General features: G+C 43.3%; 1 protein-coding gene across 2 annotated transcripts in view; it reads right to left on the bottom strand.

Moving 5' to 3' along the window:
• yaf2 (YY1 associated factor 2) overlaps positions 1-15,453 on the bottom strand; it is a 144,991-nt gene extending 129,538 nt beyond the window's left edge. Inside the window, exons 1-2 of one of the 2 annotated variants that reach the window (XM_072268104.1) lie at positions 14,699-15,453; positions 14,102-14,227 (exon numbers count right to left, since the gene is read on the bottom strand). In XM_072268104.1, the coding sequence (XP_072124205.1) occupies positions 14,102-14,227; positions 14,699-14,724 (152 nt within the window). In that variant the 5' untranslated portion in view covers positions 14,725-15,453. Of the gene's footprint in view, positions 1-14,101; positions 14,228-14,698 lie in introns of those variants that run through there. The other variant, XM_072268105.1, reaches the window with a different exon arrangement.
• Between the last annotated feature and the right edge of the window lie 6,655 nt (positions 15,454-22,108).

Consider the following 22,108-nt stretch of genomic DNA (forward strand, 5'->3'; position numbering starts at 1 on the left):
TTCAATTACTCCAAAAGACTGAGGTTTGGTAAAATACTGAAAGGCTTTTATTCGCTGTACAATACGACCTCCACAGTGAGTGTCTGCCCCCGGACTGAGGGGGAGGGACAAGGCGAACACCTTTATACAGGACTCTCTGGGAGGAGCCACAGGGACAGTCAGCAGAGGGGTGTGTCCAGACAGGTAACCGAGTTACAACATATATACATGGTTTACCACACTATGCCTCCCCACTTCTGGATATGATCATCTGACGCTCCTCAGACTCTGCAATTATTCCTGCCGGTTCAAAGGCAGCAAATTTACTTATTTAGAGATTCTGTGCAGGACAGGCTGTTCGAGGCGTGCCACCCAGCAGTCCCCTTATTTAACCCTGGCCTAATCACAGGGCAATTTACAATGATTAATTAACCTACCAACCGGTAGGTCTTTGGACTGTGAGAGAAAATCGGAACACCCGGAGGAAACCCATGCGATCACAGGGAGAACATACAATAGAGGGGAGTCTGCTTTCTGTGATGTGCTGAGCTGTGTCCACAACTCTCTGCAGTTTCTTGTGGTCACATGCAGAATGGTTGACGCACCAAGCTCGTGTGCATCCAGACAAGATGCCCTCTTTGGTGCTTCAATAAAAATTGACAGAGGTTGACAGGGACATGCAGAATTTATTCAGCCTCCAGAGGAAGTAGAGGAGCTGGTGAGCTTTCTTGATGTAACAGTGCGCATACATAGTTCCTGAACCCAACCTGCTATTTTGCATGCAATGCCCATCAAGCTCAAAATGGGCACTCAAATACCTAAAGATCATTGTTAACTGTAGACCGTACAGACCTCTGGTCAGGCTCATTCAACCAAGTCCACAAAGCCATAAACATGAGAGGACTCTGTAGATGCTGGATATCTAAGCAACACACATAAAATCCTGGCCTACTCAGCAGGCCAGGTGGCTTCTTTGGAAAAGAGTAAACAATCTATGTTTCAGGCCAAGACTCTTCATCAGGTTGACTGTTTACTCTTTTCCATAGATGCTGGCTGGCCTGCTGAGCTCCTCCAGCATTTTGTCTGTGTCACAAAGCTACTAGCAGGATTATGGCAGTTCCCCTGCAACTTGTGGAGATGTATTTAAAATGAACTTTTCAACTGTGTATGTAATCAAGTGCATTGCTTGCAACGCTTCGTTGCTCTTGTTAAGACAGTGACCCAACTATGAGCTTTCTGGCCCAAAATATTATCACACTCATTGCAAGAGACACCACAAAATGAAAGCAAATGTTTACCTTTAAAGCCATGTTGGCAGGGGAGGCATTTTAGACATATTTACACAGCAGCAGACCTGCAGGACAAAGCATTAAACACATTCCAATAGTCCAGTGATTAAGATTTAATGGATTTATGGTTATTAATTAGGGCAACTTGTTTGACTCTAACTACCCTCTGAAATGACCTTGCACCCCACTTTGCTGGACTATAACTGCCCCGCTGAAACAGAAAACAGATAAGAGTAGCAGGGACTCTATGACTAAAAGACAGAAATAACAGAAGTAGACCATTCAGCCCATCTAGTGCGATCTGCCATGGCTGATTTATTGTCCAGCTCAACCCCGTTCTCCTGGCTTGCCCCCCCACCCGTCCAGAACCTTTTACACTCTTCCTAATCAAGTACCCATCAAACTCCACTTCAAATGTACCCAATGACTTGGCCTCCACAGCTGTCTGTGACAATGAATTCCACAGATTCACCACACTCTGGCTAAAGAAATTCCTCCTCACCTCTGTTCTAAAGGGACACCTTTCTATTCTGAGGCTGTGCCCTCTCGTCCTAGGCTCACTCACTATTGGAATCATCTTCTCCATTTTCCCCTTTGTCTAGACTTTGAGTATGAAACATATTTGTTCTGTTTTAATGCGATCTCCCAGTTGTTCCATGGCCTATCAACTGAAGAGATCCCTTCAGAAACACCTGGGGTCTGGAGTTTAAAATGAGAAAGCCACCTCACAGACTAGTCAGGCAACAGCCTGCAGTATCTTATCTGACAGACCACACACCACACTCCTCTGTACCGCCAATACGAGAGCTTTCAGGCAGGAAGTACTTAAATTGATAGAGCTGGTATCTTTTATTCACAACAATATATAACATACCCAATTTTAAATGTGAAATTAGTTAAGCAACAAAACTAGATATCACATAGAAACTAATGTAACATACAGTATATATCTAGTTTTGAAAGGTACAGCATGAGAAGTGATGTAGCAATGAAAAAGAGGTTCAGAGTTTTGCAGCACAGACACCTTTCTAATCCATGCTCCTGTCAAGTTGTAATTGTACCCACCTTGACCACGTTGTTTGAAGCTCAATCCATTCCCTCTATCTGTCTATTATGCTGCTGGCGATTAGGGCAGCAATGGAAGTCCTCCATCTCTGGCGGGATTCAGGGCTTCCTTCATCATCTCTGTAGCTTTCTCTCGGTTTTCACCGTCAGTCACACAAATCCCAAGTGGAGATTTAGGAATACTATTGCACTCAGAAGTAGAAGGATTCTTCATTGCCATTTCTGTAACAATTTCTTGACTAGTCAGGGTTGTTAGCCTTGAGCTGAACCCCTGAACCTGGAGGACTGGTGGACCACTCCAAGTCTGGCCTCCATCCTTTGATCTGTTCGGCATGGGTGATCCTACCAACAGTCAAAGCATAAAGTCCTGACTCCAGCCAGCATAGCTCTCTGGGTTATTGAGGCACGCAACCCTCCAAGCCCAGCGACAAGGTTGTGGTCCACTTGGAGGCCATACCCTCCATGCTCTGTGCAAATCTTGCCCATCAGATCCCCTTAGAAGCTTTCCCCCTTATTACCTTGAGAAAAAGACTATTATCATCCTCTTTATCCACACTCATCACTTTATAAACATTTGTAAACTCATCCCTCAGCCTCCAGGGAAAACAGACCCAACTTTTCCAATCTCTCCTTATAACTCAATTCATCCGGACCTGGAAACATCCTTGTGAATCTTTCCACCACCCTCTCTAGCATAACACATTCTTGTTATAGTAACGCAACTAGAACTAGAATAAGCCCATCTGCAATCTCACCAACCTCTGGTAACATGATGTCCCAGCTCAAACTCAATGTCCTGGCTGATGAAGGCAAACTGATGCACACTTTCTTCACCACCCTGTCTACCTGTGTTGCCACTTTAAACTAGGTACTTGTACCCCTGGGTCTCTCTGTTCTGCAACATTCCCTAGGGCCCTGCCATTCACTGAGCAAGTCGTTTTCATTTGCCATTCCTTGTCCACTTTCCAAATTTATCTAGATCCTGTTGCAACTTTAGACAATAAACTTCACTGGCCGTCATAAACCATCCAGAACACCTTTTCCCAAAACATTCCAGTAGTTATCCCAGATGTACAATCTCTTAAAACCAACTTATTGATCAAAGCAACATGCACAAAATACTGGAGGAAATCAGCAGGCCAGGCAGTATATATGGAAAAGAGTAAATAAAGTTTTCTGGCAGAGCCCTTTCATCAGGACTCAGTTCTGAACTTCCTCAGGGTAGGCACTCCAGGAGGAGGCTTTGCAGTGTAGTAGTAATGCTATAATTTCTTGTCTTATTAGTCAAATCTTCTGTCACCTTCCTTCAAACATCCAACAGAAGTTCAGTGTTGGCTCCTTTCTCATTGTAATTGGTTATTGTTTCTACATAATCAACATCATAAAGGTACAAGTTATCTTGATGGTTCATTCTCATGAACGTTCTATGGATTCTCACCAAAGCCAGCACATCTTCTATGGATTCTCATCAAAGCCACACATAAGGGGCCCAAAACTGCAAACAATACTCCAAGTGCAGTCTGACCAATGCCTATAAACCCTTAGCCCACAAGTCAATCAGCAACGCAGGCAGAATCACTGAGCCACACTTAAACCTCCTTGTATCGATAGTCTTTCTTTTCATCAAATCAACTGTATTGGCTGAACGTTGTACATATTTGGGACGTGAAAGCAGCAAGAATAGATACCCTGAAATGCACTTGTTCTCTCCATGTTTTCTTGCTTTAAGCACTAACATTTAGGCTCCAAATTCAGAATAATACTTTACTGTACTCAACAAGCTCAGCATAAATTATACTAAATGCACCAGCTATCACACAGAGTTCTCCAAATGATCTGAATTCCCAATTTGTTCCGAACTGCAGGCTGATCGATGTTCACGAGCTAAGCTGACTAGGAACCAGTTCAGATGCCCCAGAAGAGCATAGAACCAATGGTTCCACTTAATATCAGACAATGTATACAATATACAACCTTAAATTCCTGTTCTTCACAGACACTCACAAAAACAGAAGAGTGCCTCACGGAATTAGTGACAGATAAAACGTCAGAACCCCAAAGCTCCCCACCGTCACTCCAACCTGCTACTGTGTACAAGCTTCAGCAAAGCATCGACCTTCCCCCTCCCTCACTTACTTCAGCATATAAGCATCAACACCCTCCACCCACCAAGCAAGCAATAGCAAAGCTCCAAGCAGGCAACTCATTGGGCTCAGCTAGATTTAAGTACGGACCTCAGATGGGGAAAAAAGGCAGTTGAGAAATTGTGCAGTTTCTCTCTCACACACATACAAAAAAAGGGCTATTTTAAAAACTATTCAACATTCCTTATTTATTATTCAACATACCTGCTGCCTACACGATCAGATCTACAACCAAGTTATTATATATGGCAGTAAAGCTGAAACAATTAATGCCTATTTAGTAATAAATTCATTCCTTTCTTTAAAAGATAAATTTCTTTGTAATTTATAATGGAATATTAACCTATTGTCTTTTTATACTGGAGGAAATCTTGAGTTAGAAAGTGATTTCAACAAAATAAAAGCATGTGAAACTACAGCAATTGAGTGTTAACAGAGAGCTACTTAGCACTTACAAAGACAGTCTCTGGACAAAACTACACAAAGTGGCATGGTATCTATCTGTACATGAAGACGGAGTTTTATTTTTGATGTCTGTATTAATTACAAGTATTTTATGTCATTTGAATTAAGCATTAATGCAGGCTTTCAAATGAAGCAATCACATTATAAAAGGCAGATTTATTTCATTATTTTCTCAAGCTACCAACTTATTTCAGCGTGGAAATGCTAAAAATTCAGCTACGAAGAATTCAGAGCTCAGAGGAAAAGGAGCAGTTGTGGAACTTTCTCCCGACACCTCTTACACTATTTGGCACACAAACGCATTTTGTTATAAAAACACACATAATTCAAAACTCTAGTTATACCCTCAGTGGCCACTTTATTAGGTACACTTGTATGTCTGCTTGTTAATGCAAATGATCTAATCAGCCAATCGTGGGACAGCAATGCAATGCATAAAAGCATGCAGACATGGTCAAGAGATTCACTTGTTGTTCAGATCAAATATCCGCATGGGAAAGAAATGTGATCTAAGCATCTTTGACTGTGGAATGTTTGTTGCTGCTAGACAGGATGCTACGCTGATCTCCTAGGACTGTTCATGCACGATGGTCTCTAGAGTTAATAGAGAATGGTGCAAAAAGCAGAAATAATCCAGTGATTGGCAGTTTTGTGGGAGAAAATGTGTGCATAATGAGAGGTCAGAGAAGAAAGGCCAGACTGCTTCAAGCTGACAGGAAGGCGACAGTAACTCGAATAACCACACATTACAGCAGCGGTGTGCAGCAAAGCATCTCTGAATGCACGACACGTTGAACCTTGGAGTGGATGGGCTACAGCAGCAGAAGGCCACACCAAGTTCCACTCTCGTAGCTAATAAAGTGGCCACTGACTGCATAGTTCTTTTGCTGGTATTTTGCATGAACCTATGTCCCACCCTATTCTGAACCTTCCCCAGTACAAGTTTCAGAAATACTCAACAGAATGGCATTATGAAGGCATGAAAGTCACAAAGCCATAAACATTCCAGTCTCCTATGAGTGCCTCAGTGACAATGATCTTACAACTAAAATCTGCTCTCATTAATAACTAGATTTAATAAGGTTTTTAAAAAATGTTAAATGTTCACTGGAACCTGCAATACCTTACACACTTTTGGGAAAGGAATGTAACGAAGAGATCCCAATCAATAATATACATCAATACACAACTATGACAGCAGCTCCTACTGGTAAGAAATATTAAAGTTTACATTTGTCTTAGGATCTCCACAACCAAAAATACCCAGGGAGCAAAACAGAAGTCTTATACTCTGAACATTAAAAATCCATCACACACCATGCTATTAAAAACAGTACCAAATAAAGTAATATAAAAAGTGATTAAGTAGTTTCCTTTTCTGTGAGTGAACAAGTACATTTCAGTAAAATGTATGATTACAATCCGCCCTTGATACTTCAAATGTTAAAATACAGACCATAAACCAATGCTGAGATGTTTGGCTTTCGCTTGTAAACCTACCCAACTTAACTCATTACACTTTATTTGTTAAAAATAGTTATAACAAATCATTAAAATGTCAATATTCAAGGCTGATTTCATCAGTACACACACTTAGCTTGGCTACTACCATAATAAACTCCATTTAACAGTGAGCACATTACTAAGATTTACCACAGTTACTGTTCACATGCATCATTCCATAAAATCCTCCATTTGGAATGCAGTTACAATGCCTCAGACTTGGAAATTATTACAAAAAGATTGGCACAATATGAATGCTCAGCAACATTTAACTTCAAGCCCATAATAATGTTTTTTTTCCCTTTTAATTTTTTATTAGTACTTGTCAGGTTGAGGGATGTCGGTGCTGTGATCTGGAACATTTTCTACTTTGGCACCCGTCTAACTCTAGAATCAAAGCTCAATTCGTCTTCCTTTACATTATCTTTGCCAAACAAAAACACAGCTCTCCATAAACCTTACTCCAAAGGCACTGAAGTGAACTCCAAGGGAATGGTCACTATAGGCTGGTTATTTAAAGAGGGGCCCACAATGATTTACCTCACATTTCGATTAAAATTATCCACAAAACCTGACTGTCAATAATAAAAGCTTTCTTCATTAATCCCAACACATTCCTCAAATAAAAAAAATCAATTCAGCTGAGCATACAAGGATCCTACTCGTTCATTCCATCTTCAACAGAGGATAATATGCTGATAATTAGATTCAAGCTGGTTTTATGCCATTTCTAGTACACAAGTATAAAGGAGAACAGAATAATTCCCACTCCGGATATGATGCAACACAAAAAAACATAATATGGAACACAATAAATATAAATACACAAGATAGCTATATCTTATAGTATATAGATTGATTGTATGTTCATAAAGTGATGCTAGGCACAGGAGTGTCTGTAGATAAGATAACTAACAGAAAATGATACTCTCCTCAGAAAGAAGATGCACAGATCAGCTTCCTAATCATGTATGATGTGATCCACGACCACGAGAACTTATATATGTTCACTCCCAGAAATTTTAAAGTGATTATAAAATTATAAAAATTAAAACAAAAATTTGCAACATGTAGTGAAATCAGTCATACACAAGATTTACTTCAATCCCTGAGTACAAAGCTTAAAGTAAATTTATTACTGAAGTATGTACATATACTATCCTGAGATTTGTGTTCTTGCAGGAACAAAGTAGTACAACAACATCAGTGAGAAAGCACACACATTGACTGACCAATGTCCCAAGACAACATGTGAAAATACAAAAAACTAAGTAAATACTGAGAATGCAGAGTCCTTGAAAGTGAACCCAGTTTGCAGAGATACAAGAAATAACATATGGTCCTTCTTGTCATTCAATGCTAATATGCACCTATATTCGGACCATAAGATATAGGACCAGAATCAGGCCATTTGGCCCATCGAGTCTGCTCCGCCATTTCATCATAGCTGATCCAATTTTCCTCTCAGCCCCACTTTACTGCCTTCTCCATCCTGTATTGTTTCATTCCCTGAATAATCAAGAATCTATCACTTTTTAAAAATATACAGTATCTCTGCTTTTGCACGTTTTTAAAAAATCTATTCAACATATGTAATTGATTTACTTGTTTATTTATTATGTTTAATTTTATTTATTATTTTTTTTTCTGTTAGATTATGCATTGTATTGAACTGCTGCTGCTAAGTTAACAAATTTTGCGTCACATGCTGGTGATAATAAACCCGATTCTGATTCTGAACTTTTGCCTTAAATATACAAAAAGACTTGGCCTCCACAGCTGCCTGTGGCAATGACTTTAGATGCTTCTGCATGATTATTATGAGTTACCTTTTCTCAAGAAAACGTTATTGCATTGACATAATTACAAAGAATTGTAAAGCACTGAAACAAGACCGTTGAGCCCACCTCATTCATGCCAATGGCCATCCAAGCTCACCCCTTTCGCAGGCATTAGGACCACATCCCTCTATCTCCTTCCTCTCCAAATGTCTCTGTAACATTGTAATTATTTCTGCCTCTGCAACCTTCTCTTGCTGCTCATGCCGTGTAACCATCACCTTGTGTTAGAAATTGTACCCCTCAGATCTCCTTCACACTCCTTTCCTCTCACCTCAATCCCGTACCCTCCAGTTTTAGACTTCCTGGTACTGGGAAAAAACACTTTTTGACCGTGTATTCCATCAATGCCTCCATAATGTGATAAACCATTGCAAGGGTACTGCTCTGCCTCCTACGATCCCATGAGAATAAACCCAAACTTTCCATACAATGTCGAGAAAACTTCACTCACCTCAACCATAAGCTCATTCCACAACGCACTGACTCACTTTCAAAGGCTCTTCAATTCATGTTCTCAGTATTATTCATATACATTTTAAAAAATTATTTGCACAATTTTTCTTCTTTCGCACATTGGTTGTTTGTCAGTCTTTATTTATTTAGTGAGACAGCACGGTGGAGGCCTTTCTGCCCCTTTGAACCATGCTGCCCCAGCAATCCAGCAAGCCTAAATCACCCTAATCTAACCATGGGACAGCTTAGTCATAGTCATACTTTATTGATCCCGGGGGAAATTGGTTTTCGTTACAGTTGCACCATAAATAATAAATAGTAATAGAACCATAAATAGTTAAATAGTAATATGTAAATTATGCCAGGAAATTATGAAATAAGTCCAGGACCAGCCTATTGGCTCAGGGTGTCTGACCCTCCAAGGGAGGAGTTGTAAAGTTTGATGGCCACAGGCAGGAATGACTTCCTATGACGCTCAGTGTTGCATCTCAGAGGAACGAGCCTCTGGCTGAATGTACTCCTGTGCCCAACCAGTCCATTATGTAGTGGATGGGAGACATTGTCCAAGATAGCATGCAACTTGGACAGCATCCTCTTTTTAGACACCACCGTGAGAGAGTCCAGTTCCATCCCCACAACATCACTGGCCTTACAGATGAGTTTGTTGATTCTGTTGGTTTCTGCTACCCTCAGTCTGCTGCCCCAGCACACAACAGCAAACATGATAGTACTGGCCACAAACTCGACCAGTTGAAGATTTGGTACATCTTTTGGACCGTGGTAGGAAACTGGAGCAGCTAGGGGAAACCCACACATTCCACGGGGAAGGACGTACAGATATTCCTTACAGAATGGCGCCAGATTGAACTCCTTAGTGCCCCGAGCTGTAATAACATCTCGTCCACCGCTACACTACCATGGCATCCATGTATAAACTATAATTTTTTTTTTATTTTCTTGTAAATGCCTGCAAGAAAATGAATCTCAAGGTAGCATATGGTGACACATGCTTACTTTGACAATAAATTTACTTTGAATTGTAACCCTTCATTCCAGGCAATGTCTCGGAGATTCTCTTCTGCACTCTATCTAATTGCTCCGATATCCTTCCTGCAGTGTGGTGATAATACTCCAGACACAATGTTTTGTACAACTGCAACATGCCATGGCCAATGAAGGCAAACATAACAATGACCATTTTTATTGCCTTATTCAGTGGTGTACCCCGAAGTCCCTCTACACATCAAAGCTCATAAGGTCTCTGCCAACTTATCTACATGTCCAAATGGAACTTGACCATCCATTTACCATGCACATCTGGATTACATTCCATCTGGCACCACTCTGCCCAATGTTCCAGCTGATCGGTGTTCTGTTGTATCCTTAGACAACCTTCTTTGTTATCTGTGGATTCCAGCAGTTCTTGTGTCATCTGCAAACTCGATCATCAGACCCCTACATTCTCATACAAGTCAATTACATAAATGTTATAAACGGCAAAAGTTCCGGCACTGATTCCTCAGGTATTACAGATCAATAGAAAAGCACCCACCCACCACTACCTTCTGCCTCCTCCTCCAGGGCAATTCTGGATCCAGTTTAAACACTATGAATCCCTTGTGTCTTACCCTTCTGGACCAATCTGCAATGTGGGACCTTGTCAACAGCCTTGCTCATGTCCATGCCAGTAATATTTATCACCCTGTCTTCAATCTCGTTTCTTTCCTCAAAAAAAAAAATTCGGGTCAGATGTGAGACACATTCCAGCCCACATCCTGGAAAATCTCTTCTGCAATCATTCTATTGCTACCACATGCTTCCTGAAACATGACATATCAACTCTGACACCTATAAAGTCAAACAGACCAAAAGCCTTTTGCACCAGCCTATCCACCAATTAACTGATGAGTCTGGAGAAGATAGTTCTTGTGTTAAACAATCCTTCGTGCTAAAACATATTCCTCAACTTCACCTTGATATGACTTAATTTTAAAACTTTATTTTGCCCTTCATTTCTTTAACAAATTCTTTGGCCCATACAGGCACAGAAACAGGCCCATCTTGTTCATGCTGAACTGGTCTTCTGCCTAGTCCCACCTAACCACACCCAGACCAGATACCTCAAAACCCTTCCTATCCATGTACCAATCCGAACTTCTCTTCAGTGTTACCATTAAATCTGCATAGAGCTGCACTGGTTCTGACAGGAACACGGTGCCACACAAAAAAACACTTCCAAATGACTCAGCATCAGTGAGCAATTGAAGCATATGGGACAGAGAAGTTTACCAGGGTGCTTCAATCGCCTTGGCTCCCCTATGAATTAATGAACTGGGCAGAGAGGAGGGAATTATCAGCCAGGGATTCAGCTCAATGTCCAGGAAGTGCTGATGTGCTGTGCTGCAGACACTTAAGTCTGATTTATACTTGTGCGTACTAGCTTACGCCACAGCCTATGCAAGTGGGCTACGCCGTTGTGAACATTTACACTTGTGCGTTGGTGTGTCTGCGTCGCTCTGCAATTCACCGCCAAAACGTTGGTTGGCGGTGGGGTTTCTGTGCCACTGTGTTGAAACTCAAACTTCAAACAATGGTGACTGAAACTGAAGGAGGGTGAATTTTTTGTGCTTGTCCGGCCAGTGAGAGACATGGACGAGGAAATGCATTTCAAATATTTTCGGATGTCGGCAGGTAGATTTGACGATTTGGTTCGTCGTCTCCAACCACTTATTTCGCATCAGTGTACGCACAGTATACTCAGAGACTGGCAATCACCATTCGAATTTTAGCTTCAGGTGGAAGTCAACAGGCTGTAGCAGCTAGCTACAAACTGGCGTCAAGCACAGGGTACTCCATAATTTCGGAGGTCTGTAAAGCTTTATGGAAAGCATTGCAGCCAGAGTTCCTTCCCTGCCCTTCAGTCGCCCGATGGGAAGCTACTGCAGTGTAGGAGGAAATGCGATGCTACCAAGCGGACTAATCACAGTTGTTGCAGTCTGCACTGGCGCGACATGTAGTTACATTTTTGGAGGTGTGCGTCAGGGTATGGCGTAGGGTACACGGCTACGCCGTACCTACGTCAATTTGACGCACAAGTATAAATTGGCCTTTAGTGAACAGTCACCGCCCATCTCAGGACTTCCAGCAACATGCGAGTCAGTGGCTCCAAGGTGGGAAATGGAAGTTACAGATGTTGAACAGAACACAGCCCACAATGTTGGGCTGAATTAATTAAGTTAGCAACACCAAATTCCTCATGCCTGCACATGGTCCACATCCCAAAGATTAAAAAGAACATCATTTTTCTGATCAAACACTCCACACTTCGCTGAAGCATTGCTTAAAACAACTCTCCTGAATCAGAGTCATTGATGTATTTGTCAACCCAGAGTCAAACAACCATCTCTTAGCTTAGCTTTACAGGTAAATCTTCAACCCGTGTGAATTAGGTACTGATGATTGCAATTACTTGTGATAAAGTGATTTGTGCTTCACTAAATCAGAAATAAAATTCCACTTACATTTTGAACATCTAACCGTTTAGATTCATGGAGCAGGACAGCATGGATACAGGCCCTTCAGCCCATCTAGTTCATGCTCACCACGTTAGTCTCGATTTCCTGTGTTCAGCCTATATCCCTCTGAGTTCTACCTCTCCGTTCACCCATCCAAGTGTTTGTTAAATAATACCATCTTACCCGCCTCAACCACTCAACCACTTCCCCCCGGAAGCTCATGGCACATACTCTCCACCCTGTGTGAGAAAAGTTGCCCCTTGGGCCCTTTTCAAATCTTTCCACTCTCACCTTAAACCTATCAACCCCACTAGCCTTGGATTCCCCTCCCCTGTGAAAAAGACTTTTGAGCCACCTTATTTCTCCCATAATTCCCTTAACCGCACCCCCCCCCCCAACAATTCTCCTCTGCTAAAGACCTTGCCAGGCCAACCTTTGTGCACAAGAACAAAGTTTTTTCCCTGCTGGTTTTAAAGATCTGAGTACTGACCCAATCACTGCGAGCAATGGCAGAGAGTCACTGAACCAAGCGAAGCCAAGGAGCTGATAAATGAAACTGAGGTGACGAGTGAACTGCAGCATCCCAAGTTAATGTCAATTCTTAAGATGATCATTTAATTTCATCAGAAGGTTGCCCTTCTGCCTGCTCACAGTGCTGATGTTTGGGGCTGGAGAAGAAGGAATATTAAAGTTATTCTGAAATTTTCATAAGCACTTTATTGGAAATAACCCTCTCCCTGATTCACATGAATGATATTTTGAATTTTATCATTTAAGGACTCTACAAATCATGTTCTCGATATTTATTGCTTATTTATTATTATTCTTTTTGCATTTGAACAGTTCGTGGTCTTTCATACACTGGTTGTTGCCCATCTCTGTCCTGTGGGGTTTTTCATTGATTTCTTCCCATTTACTGTGAACGCCCACAAGAAAATGAATCACAGGGCCGTATATGGTGACATACATGTACTCTGACCACAAATTTACTTCAAACTTTTGAATATTTCAATCAATTACCCCTAAAGTTAATATATTATGACTCTTCAGCTGAAGAGAAAGCGGGCTTCATCCCGTGTTCAGTGCCTGATATTCAGTCTGCACAAATACTCACAATATATTCAACCTAATTGCCCTCATCAAGTTGCTGTTTTAATCGATTTAGTGAGCAGGTTCTCTTGTCTCAGGGTTGTGCAAAGTAGAGACCAAGTAGGGAAACAGAGCAGATCGCAGGTTTCAAGATAAACTCTGTGTGAGGCAGTACTATTGCAAAGTCAGCAGCTCCAGATGCTAACTGCTCCTTTCTCCAACAACTCTACCTGGCCTGCTGAATATGTTCAGCAATTTCTATTTCAGTTCATTTTTAAGACAAATTATCTCATTATTAATTAATCAAAATAACATTAGAACAAATACAATGCAGTTTTCAAGGGAAATATAACCCAAAGCTGTGCGATTAGCGTGACTTCCAAAGCTTTTGAGGTAATTCTATTCAAGGACAGAGCCTTTTTGTTTGCTTGGTCAAGTGATTCGACTGCCAGCTTTTCAAAGCCTGAGAAGTAACCGAGCAGAAATGGGTCTAGCAACATCTTTTGAGCGACACCACAAGCCCGATTTCATTCGCAGCTCTCGGAGGTGGTTCTAAAAATCAGCAAAACTGAATGATGTGCCGACCGCTGTCTGAAACCAAACAGTGTATTTCCAACAGCAAAAACACGTCCAAGGCTGCAGAGATAGTGATCGCGGAGACCCTCCGCCTTCCAATCATATTTCAAGTACAACAGTAATTTCGTAATAGAGACGTTACGGACGAGATTAAATAAAAACAGGGAAGTTGAAACACTGACCGTGTTGAAGTGCCCTTCCTGACATCACACATACTGCATTTGAAAGCCTCTGCGCTGTTCCTGTACGTACAAACGCTACAATCCCAGTATCCCTCGTCCGTGGAAGGCTTCGGCTGCCTTTTGGGTCTGTTTTGGAAAACAAAAGAACGGAGAGGAATGCGGTGGGGGGGGGGAGAAGAAAGATACATAGGTACACGGGCTTATCCTGCGAACAGTTTGCCCTTTTCCTTTCCTCTCTCTGGCTGATCCCAACCCCCCCTCCCCTTTCATTCCCTCACTCCCTCCCCCGCCACTTCTCCTCCTCCTCCAAAAGACCTTCGCGGCAATCGGCGCCGATCAAAAGAAAGAGGGCCAGATCCTTTGAGCGAGACTGCATCTTCCTATGTCAATTTCCCACGCACGCACGCAAACTGGCTACAGTAACCAGCTCGTCCGCCATGGCTGCTACATTGTATCGAGTTGCCCGACATTCAGCTCCCATCCTACCGCCGCTCCGTCCCCGCAACGAAAACATTTAAAGGGAGCCCCGCTTCCCCTCTCCCTCCCTCCTCCCCCGAAGACGGTGAGGGAGCGGCGGGTCCGGAAAAAGTACTCTACCTGGTGGGACTCTTCTTGTCTCCCATAACAGCGTTAAGTCCTCCGGGTTTTGGTTTTATTATTTATTATTGAAACCAGTCCGAATGGCTCAGGGCTCCTCTGTTAGCGCCTGGATTTCCCCCTCCCACCCCCCCGCCGCCCCCAGCTGTCCGGTGACTCGCCTCACGTGGCGCGCCGGGGGCCAACCAGCTCGCGAGGATCCTGGTGAAACGGCCGCCCGCCGCACAAGGCGGTAGGTTTGCACGGCGTCCGTTTTCGCAACCGTGTCGCCGGCTTTAAACACACACACACACCACCCACCCCCGGCGCCGGGAACGGGGGCCAGCCGGCAGGGGTGAGGGCGAGGAACGGCGGCGGCGTGAGACCAGCCCCGCTCCTGTTAGCAGATCGCTTGGAACGGGCTGCTTTTTTTCTCTCCCCCCGTCGAGAAGGAAGCGGGGTCCCGCCAGCAGCTCGCACCTCCCCTCCTTCTAATGAAATGTAATGACATCAGCCGCCCGACGGCAGGATATCAGAGGGCGGCGGTGAATGAATGGGGCCGCGGGAACGGGTGCTACGCTGGCGGCTTGGGCCGCTGCGCCCTCGAACAAAGGCGCTGGAGAACTCTTTCGCAGTGGTTTCAGTAGTTTGGCAAACTTTGGGTCTGAATTTTACTTTTGAAGTAGGGTACCCGTTAAAAAGTTAACGTGCGTGGCAGCATCGGGCGGAGTGACGTTAACGTTATTCGTGCTTTCGGATCCACAGACGGTGGGAGGGTGTTGCAGGTACTGTATTCCCGAAATTTAGCCGCGAATGAAATGCTTTTGGCTGTTTTTGCATGTAGACCACGTGGTTTCTTATGCTGAGGTTTTGACTCCACCCCCAACTCCCGTCCCGATACAGAGGCGTGCGCTCTTAAAGCCCCGGTGTATTTGCCTAGTGGTGGCCAAGTGACGGTGCGCAGGGCTCAGATATGATTATTAATTCCAACGGCTGCCTTTGAACCCTCTAATCACGTCTTTCTGCGGGGCCCAGCAAGCAATTTAACGACTCCAGCCTGCACTATGTGTCCGCCCTTAAACCGGTATCCCCTCCCCACCACGTTACACCAGATGTTGCTGGAAGTCTCATCTGCTAACCTGAATTGTTAACTCTGCTTGATTTTCCACAGAAGTGGCCTGACTTTTCTGCTTCTGTAACTGGTGGAAGGTGTGCTGTCAAGTGGCACTCAGTGATGCCGTGTTTTAGTTTTCTAGGACTGTTTGACACTTATCTCATCAAACCCTTTTACTGCGGGCTCCCTGGTAAAACAGAGGTCAAGGGGCATCAAAAGGAAAACACTCTAGAGATCAGAGATACAAGTTTCCACAGTGGAGGATGGAAGAAGTTTTTGCAGAGTTCATCTGTTCCCAGGACATCCCTGAAGGGTTCCTCACATCTGTCCTTCAGGCCCAGTCATCTTCAGCTGCTTCATCATAGACCTCCCTTGCAGTGGGGATGACAATGTGTGTATAGTGCTCAGTTCCTCAGCTAACGAAGATGGCATACTTATGCTTACTTATACTTTAATGTCACCGAACAATTGATGCTAGAGCGTATAATCATCACAGCGATATTTGATTCTGCGCTTCCCGCTCCCTGGAGTACAAATTGATAGTAAATATTAAAAATTTAAATTATAAATCATAAATAGAAAAGGGAAAGTAAGGTAGTGCAAAAAAACTGAGAGGCAGGCCGGATATTTGGAGGGTACAGCCCAGATCTGGGTCAGTTTTATCACAGTTGGAAAGAAGCTGTTCCCAAATCTGGCCGTACGAGTCTTCAAGCTCCTGAGCCTTCTCCCGGAGGGAAGAGGGACATGCAGAAACCTCGGGTGTCATTAAGACACAGACTGATAAATGGCAGGGAACATTCTTACTGTGAAAGGACTAGACATTGATCAGTATGAGAGGGTTTAGTCCAGGGGTGGCGAATTTAGAGCATGCAAAAAAAAACTGTTGCTATGCAGCCTGCAGTGCTGCCCCTCAGTTCTCTGAACCAAGCCCCACCCACAATTTTAAAAAAAAAGATAAATAATGATTCTTGTGATCATGAAGATAGATTTTAGGGAGCTAGGTAGAAAGCTGAAAAGTAGAACCTCCAGGGTGGTAATCTCTGGATTGCTGCCTGTGCCATGTGCCAGTGAGGGTAAGAATAGGGTGACTTGGCAGGTAAATGTGAAGCTGAGGAACTGGTGCTGGGGGGGGGGGGGCAGGGTTTCAGATTTCTGGATCATTGGGAGCTCTTCTGGGGGAAGGTGTGACTGGTACAAAAGGTACGGGTTACACCTGAACCCTAGGGGGACCAATATCCTTGTGACCTTGTGAGCAGGTTTGCCGGAATTATTGGGGAGGGTTTAAATTCATTTGGCGGGGGTGGGTGGGAAACAGTGACAGGGCATTTGGTGTACAAGCAGAGGCAGTGTGTAGTGAGACTGTCAGGAAGGACAGGCAGATGACGGAAAAATTGCAGTCAGTGGGATGAGTTGTAGTGTAACAGGACAAAATCGAAAAGTATGATGAATACAGGACTGATGGTGTATCTGAATGCACGCAGTATGAGGAATAAGGTAGCACAGTTAGAAATTGGCAGGTATGACGTGGGCATCAATGAGTCACGGCTGAAAGGAGATTATAATTAGAAAGTTGACATCCAAGGATACACATTGTGCTTGGACTATTTCAGTTTGACATTGGGAGTGGTCTGAGGGCTTAAGCATAAACTGCCCAACAGCAGGGATAGACGGGGTCCTGGGTGGTGAAAGAGCAGTGAGTCTCTAATGATGTGGTGTGTGTCGAGTTTCTGCGAGCCTCATCGTGGGAGCTGCACTGACTGTGTGCAAGGACAGGGATGACATACAGAAGGGAAGTGGAGTTAGTTAACAGATGCATGGGCAATGTCATCTCCTAGTCCAGCCCAGTATGAGTTGCTGAGATGAGGGAGTTGAATGATGTTCCATCTTCTCCTGACTCAGGTTCTTCAGAGAGATTAGATCATTACAATAGGAAATTCCAAGTAAATTTATTGTCAAAGTGCATGTATGTTACCATGTTCTATCCTGAGATTAATTTTCTTGAAGGCATTTACAGGAAAGTAAAGAAATACAATAGAATTTACAAAAAACTATACATAAAGACTGACCAGTAATGTGCAAAAGAAGACAAACTGCAAATAAAAATAATACTGAGAACATGAGTTGTAAAGAGTCCTTGAAAGTGAGCCTGATGTTGTTTGGGTATTAACTGTTCCTGAACCTGGTGGTGTGGGACCTAAGACATCCATGCCTTCAGCTCAGTAGGGGTAGCGAGAACAGAGCATGGCCTGGATGATGGGTGTCCTTGACAATAGGTGTTGCTGTTTTGCATGCAGTATAAAGAATAAAAATAGATGATCTTCTAGTGCAGTTAGAGACTGGCAGGTATGACATTGTGGGCATCACTGAGTTGCAGCTGAAAGAAGATTATAGTTGGGAGCTGAACATCCAAGGATACATATTGTAATGAAAGGAAAAGCAAGAAGGCATGGGGGTGGCATGGCTGTGTTGGTAAAAGTGAAATCAAATCCTCTAAAAAGAGGTGATCAAGGATCAGAAGATATAGAATTGTTGTGGGTAGAGTTAAGGAACTGCAAGAGTTAAAAGACCTTTATGGGAGATACAAAATGCACGTCAAAAAGGCAATATTATGGTAGTCCTGGGGGATTTCAACATGCAGGGAAATTGGGGGAAATCATGTGGTGCTGGATCCCAAGACAGAATTTGTAGAATGCCTATGAGGTGGCTTTTTAGAACAGCTTTTAATTGAGCCCACCAGGGGATCAGCTATTCAGGATTGGGTGTTGTGTAATAAACTGGATTTGATTAGGGAGTTTAAGGTAATGGAACACTTAGGAGACAGTGATCATAATATGATAGAATTCACTTTGGAATTTGAGAAGGAGAAGCTAAGATCAGCTGTATCAGTATTACAGTGGAATAAATGAAATTACAGAGGCATGAGAGAGGAGCTGGCCAAAGATGATTGGAAGGGGACACCAGCAGCGAAGACAACAGAGCAGCAATGGCTGGAGTTTCCTGGGACAACTCGGAAGGTGCAAGATAGATACATCCCAAAGAAAAAGTAATATTTTTAAGGCAGGATAACGCAACCGTGGCTGAGAAGGGAAGTCAAAGCCAACATAAAGGTGAGAGCATATAATAGAGTAAAAATTAGTGGGAAGTTAGAAGATTGGAAAGCTTTTTATAAAAATGACAGAAAACAACTAAAAAAACCATATGGAGGGAACAGATGAATAGGAAGGTAAGCTAGCCAATAATATCAAAGAGAGTACCAAAAGATTTTTTTCGGATATATAAAGCATAAAAGAGAGGTGAGAGTGGATATTGGACCATTGGAAAATGGCACTGGAAAGATAGAAATGGGGGACAAGGAAATGGCAGATAAACCAAGTAAGTATTTTGTGTTCGTTTTCACTCTGGAAGACACCAGCAGTATGCCAGAAGTTTGACAGTTTCGGGCAGAAGTAAGTGTAGTTGCTATTTCTAGAGAGAAGGTTCTTGGGACACTGAAAGGTCTGAAGGTAGGTAAGTCACCTGGACCAGATAGACTATACCTCATGGTTCTGAAAGAGGTAGCAGAAGAGATTGTAGAGGCATTAGTTATGATCTTCCAAGAATCACTTGGTTCTGGAGGGCTGGGAAATTTCAGATGCCACTCCACTCTTTGAGAAGGGTGGTGGGGGGGGGGCGCAGGTAGAAGAAAGGAAATTAAGGATGAGGTTTTGTGGTGGTTGGAGACACATGATAAAATAGGCTAAAGTCAGCATGGTTTCCTTAAAGGGAAAATCTTGCCTGACAAATCTGTTGTAATTCTTTGAAGAAATAACAAGCAGAATAGACAAAGGAGAATAAGTGGTTATTGTGTACTGGGATTCTTAGAAGGCAGTTGACAAGGTGCCGCAGATAAGGCTGCATAGCAGGGTAAGTGCCCATGGTATTATAGGAAAGATACTAGCATGGATAGGGCATTGGCTGATTGGCGAGAGGCAAAGAGTGGGAAGAAAGAGAGCTTCTTCTGATTGGCTGCGGGTGACTAGTGGTATTCTGCAGGGATCAGTGTTGGGACCGCTTTTTAAGTTATATGTTAATGATTTGGATGATGCTTTCCTGGTGTCATGGATTCTTGATTACCTGACTGGTAGACCACAGTACGTGTGCTTGCAACACTGTGTGTCCGACAGAGTGATCAGCAGCACTGGAGCTCCACAGGGAACTCATAAGGCCAGTGATGTTGTGGGGATGGAACTGGACTCTCTCACGGTGGTGTCTGAAAAGAGGATGCTGTCCAAGTTGCATGCCATCTTGGATGATGTCTCCCATCCACTACATAATGTACTTGTTGGGCACAGGAGTACATTCAGCCAGAGACTCATTCCACCGAGATGCAACACAGAGCATCATAGGAAGTCATTCCTGCCTGTGGCCATCAAACTTTACAACTCCTCCCTTGGAGGGTCAGACACCCTGAGCCAATAGGCTGGTCCTGGACTTATTTCCTGGCATAATTTACATATTACTATTTAACTATTTATGGTTTTATTACTATTTATTATTTATGGTGCAACTGTAACGAAAACCAATTTCCCCCGGGATCAATAAAGTATGACTACGACTATGACTATGAATTGATGGTTTTGTAGACAAGCTTGCAGACGATACGAAGATAGATGCAGGAGCAGGAAGTGATAAGGATGAAGGGAGGCTGCAGAAGGGCTTAGACAGATTGGGAGAATGGGAAAGTAAGTGGCAGATGGCTGTGTACATACATCTACCGATGCCTCTGGACACATCTTCAGTGATGTTCCTGAAATCATCGGGTGTTTTGGGTCTTTCAACATTATACACCCTCCTCCGGGCTGATCAGACCCTGGAATACAGTGTTGGGAAGTGTATGGCTGTGCATTCTGGTAGAAGGAATAAAAGTGTTTTCTAAATGGAAAGAAAATTTAAAAATCTGAGGTGCAAAGGGATGTAGGAGTCTTTGTGTAGGATTCCCTGAAGGATAACTTGCAGGTTGAGTGGTGATGAGGAAGGGAAATGTAGCAGTAGCATTCATTTTGAGAGGATTAGAACAGATAAACAAAGGTATAATACTGAGGCTTTATAAGACACTGGTGAGGCCTACTTAGAGTGTTGAGGGCAGCTTTAGACCCCTTATCTAAGAAGGGATGTGCTGGCATTGGAGAGGGTTCAAAGGAGGTTCATAAGGATGATTCTGGGAATGAAAGGCTTATCATATGTGGAATGTTTAATAGCTCTGGGCCTGAACTTGCTAGAATTCAGAAGGATGAGGAGGGAATCCCATTGAAACCTATCAAATGTTGAATGGCCTATATAGAGTGGATGTGGAGAGCATGTTTCCTACGGTGGGGGAATGCAGGACCAGAGGGCATAGCCTCAGAATAGAGGGATGTTTATTTAGAATGGAAATAAGGAGGAATTTCTGTAGCCAGAGGGTGGTGAATCTGTGGAATTCATTGCCTCAGGTGACTGTGGAGGCCAGATGATTGGGTGTATACAAGTCAAAGGTTGATAGATTCTTGATAAGTCAGGGCACGAAAGGTTATGAGGAGAAAGCAGGAGATAGAGATTTTGAGAGTGAACTGGAGCAGCCATGATCAAATGGCAGAGAAACTCGAGGGGCTGAATGGCCTAATTCTGTTCCTTTGTCTTATGGTCTTATTATCTTTACTGCCAAATTAGATTAGATTCAAGTTTATTGTCATTGTGCCGAGTACAGATACAAAGCCAATGAAATGCAGTTAAAATCTAACCAGAAGTGCGAAGAATAGTGTTATTTACAGAATAACTGCGATTAAAAGTAAGTGCTACAGCACACAAAGGTAGAAGTACTGAGACAGTACAATACGGGTGCAATACTGCTTAGCGCTGTGATGTGAGGTTCAGCAGGGTCACAGCCTCAGGGAAGAAGCTCTTCCTGTGCCTGCTGGTGCGGGAGCGGAGGCTCCTGTAGTGCCTACCGGATGGGAGGAGAGTAAAAAGTCCATTGTTAGGGTGAGATGCATCCTTGATAATGCTTTTCGCCCTGCCCAGGCAGCGTTTATGGTAGTTGTTCTCAATGGTGGGCAATTGGGTGCCGATAATGCGCTGGGCAGTTTTCACCACACGCTGGAGTGCTTTGCGGTCCGATACGGGACAATTGCCATAGCACACTGAGATGCAGTTGGTGAGTATGCTGTCAATGGTACAGCAGTAAAAGTCCGTCAGTATCCTGGGACAGAGGTGAGCTTTCTTCATGCTCCACTGGAAATAAAGGTGGTATTGTGTTTTGAAATCCTCGCTGATTATGTGTTAACTAGGATGCCGTGCACAAT

The sequence above is a fragment of the Mobula birostris genome, chromosome 9 (assembly GCF_030028105.1).
Source record: "Mobula birostris isolate sMobBir1 chromosome 9, sMobBir1.hap1, whole genome shotgun sequence".
Classification (NCBI taxonomy): Eukaryota; Metazoa; Chordata; class Chondrichthyes; order Myliobatiformes; family Myliobatidae; genus Mobula; species Mobula birostris.